We start from the raw sequence: 1952 nt of genomic DNA, 5'->3' as shown, positions 1-1952 counted from the left end.
ATAGCACCAATAAGAAATAGAGATTTTGGGTGATTAATAAAAAAAAAAAAAAAAAAAGTGTTTGAAAACATTTGAAATGAAAAGAATCGAAAATTTTTGTGGGGGAAGGGTATAAAAATAAAAGAGAGATTTTGGGTGATTATTAAGAAAGAAAAAAAAATAGAATCTTAAATGTACAAAAATTTTGAAAATGGAGAATGGGTATCGTTTAACTGACAGACTAAAATTAAAGGATCTTGAATTTTATTTTAATTTTTTTATAATTTCGTATATAACTTGTAAATAAAGATATACACAATAATTAATTAAAAAACCTAAATAAAGATGGTAAATAAATTTTTAAAGGTAAAAATCCTCAATATAATCTCAAGCCAAATCCATGTGAATTTACTAATGCGCATTAGTACATCCCAAGAGCCAAGAGCCAAGAGCCAACACACATCATCTAAAACGTGACGCCCCATTTTCGTCATTTTCCAATGTTTCCCCCAAAGCCATAATTAAAGCCTGAAAGGATGGATACCTCTTTGTTCTTATCTGTTTGTTTCTGCCCACAATTTTTCATACTAATCCTCCTCTTGTCCTTTTTCCTCATATCCAAACAACGAACTTTACGATCAAAGATTAATTAATGGTGTAAGCACATACTAATTAGTATCACTGATTTGAATTAACCAGGACTCAATCTACATTAACTGCTTGGAATATCAAAAGTTTTGATTCAAAAGCTTACATATGATACATAACAGTTGTAGATCCAAATCAATAGATCTAATTGATAGGCATAAATGTTGCAACACAATAAAAGCAAACCATAAGCTGAAAAATTAGGATAATAAAATGTTAAATTTTGAAATTGAATTATCAATTAAGTTGATTTATTAGCTTTGAAGTTCATCTTCTCATAATACCGAATCGATAGTAGCGATAGCGAGAGATTGACTTCATCTTTTCCCCATCGAGTGTTCGTAGCGGCGTATTTCAACGACCGAGTAGGCGGCGGAGGAAGGCAAGGCCAGGCAGAAGTTGGAGGAGTCAAAGAAGACGACGATGGAGACGGTGACGGCTTTGAGAGTGGCCAGAGGTAAAGCGAGTAGAGCCTTCGGAAACCGCCGAGAGCCAGGACGACGGCGCGGAGCTGCTGCTGTTGGTTACGGTTGTGCTTTGTGCAGATCAGCTCCCAGAGCCGCTCATCTAGCGCCGTCTGGTTCCACTGCTTGCTAACGCACGCTGCCGTAGCTAACGTGCGCCCGTCCACGTGTTTCAGCACTTCGTACAGCAGATTCTCATCCAACAACACCGCCTCCGCTTCTGCGTCCGACTCTATAATCTCCTCCGTCTTCGTTTTCATCTTCATCTTCATCTTCTTCATGTCACCGTCTCCGGCAGAGGTTGTGCAGGTAGTTTCTCCGGCGTCGAATTGCCGCTTCATCGGCAACTTTTTCTCTTCCTCCGACTCTATAACTTGCTTCATCTTCTTCTTCAACTCACCGCCGCCGGCAAAATTAGCACAATCGGTTTCTCCGCCGTCGAATTGCCGCTTCATTTGATAGATCTGAATGAGGAAATCAAAGGATAAAGGAGCTGGTCTTTTATTCCCTCGATTCGGGTGGGTGGGGTTGAAAGGGGGTGGGGGTGGTTAATGGTGGATTAAAGGGAAGCACATGCTATGGGGCTATAGAGATGATTATCGAAGACACAAAGGAAGGTAATGAATGGGCATTTGGGTGGGCCGAAGAAAATGACAAGTTTGTCCATGTGATTGGTACTGTGTCCTAAGCTTGTCTTTGTCTTTTTATAAAGCTGTTTGTCTGATTCAATAACAATACTTATTAGGCAGAGTATTTGGTCCATTCTTTTGGCTTTTCCCACTTCGTCGAGTGGTTTCGCTATACTTTCTGACGTTGTTCTATTTTCTACTCTGAATTCTAAATTACTTTTCCTTTATTTTC

General features: G+C 39.2%; 1 protein-coding gene across 1 annotated transcript; it reads right to left on the bottom strand.

The window, feature by feature from the left end:
* Positions 1-654: 654 nt before the first annotated feature.
* Positions 655-1737, bottom strand: LOC107778447 (F-box protein GID2). Its single transcript, XM_016598703.2, has one exon. It carries the CDS (start codon positions 1544-1546, stop codon positions 869-871), a length of 678 nt encoding a protein of 225 aa, XP_016454189.1. The 5' UTR covers positions 1547-1737; the 3' UTR covers positions 655-868.
* Between the last annotated feature and the right edge of the window lie 215 nt (positions 1738-1952).

Source organism: Nicotiana tabacum, chromosome 12 (assembly GCF_000715075.1).
Source record: "Nicotiana tabacum cultivar K326 chromosome 12, ASM71507v2, whole genome shotgun sequence".
In the NCBI taxonomy this organism is placed as follows: domain Eukaryota; kingdom Viridiplantae; phylum Streptophyta; class Magnoliopsida; order Solanales; family Solanaceae; genus Nicotiana; species Nicotiana tabacum.
This window is presented reverse-complemented; position numbering and strand designations above follow the sequence as displayed.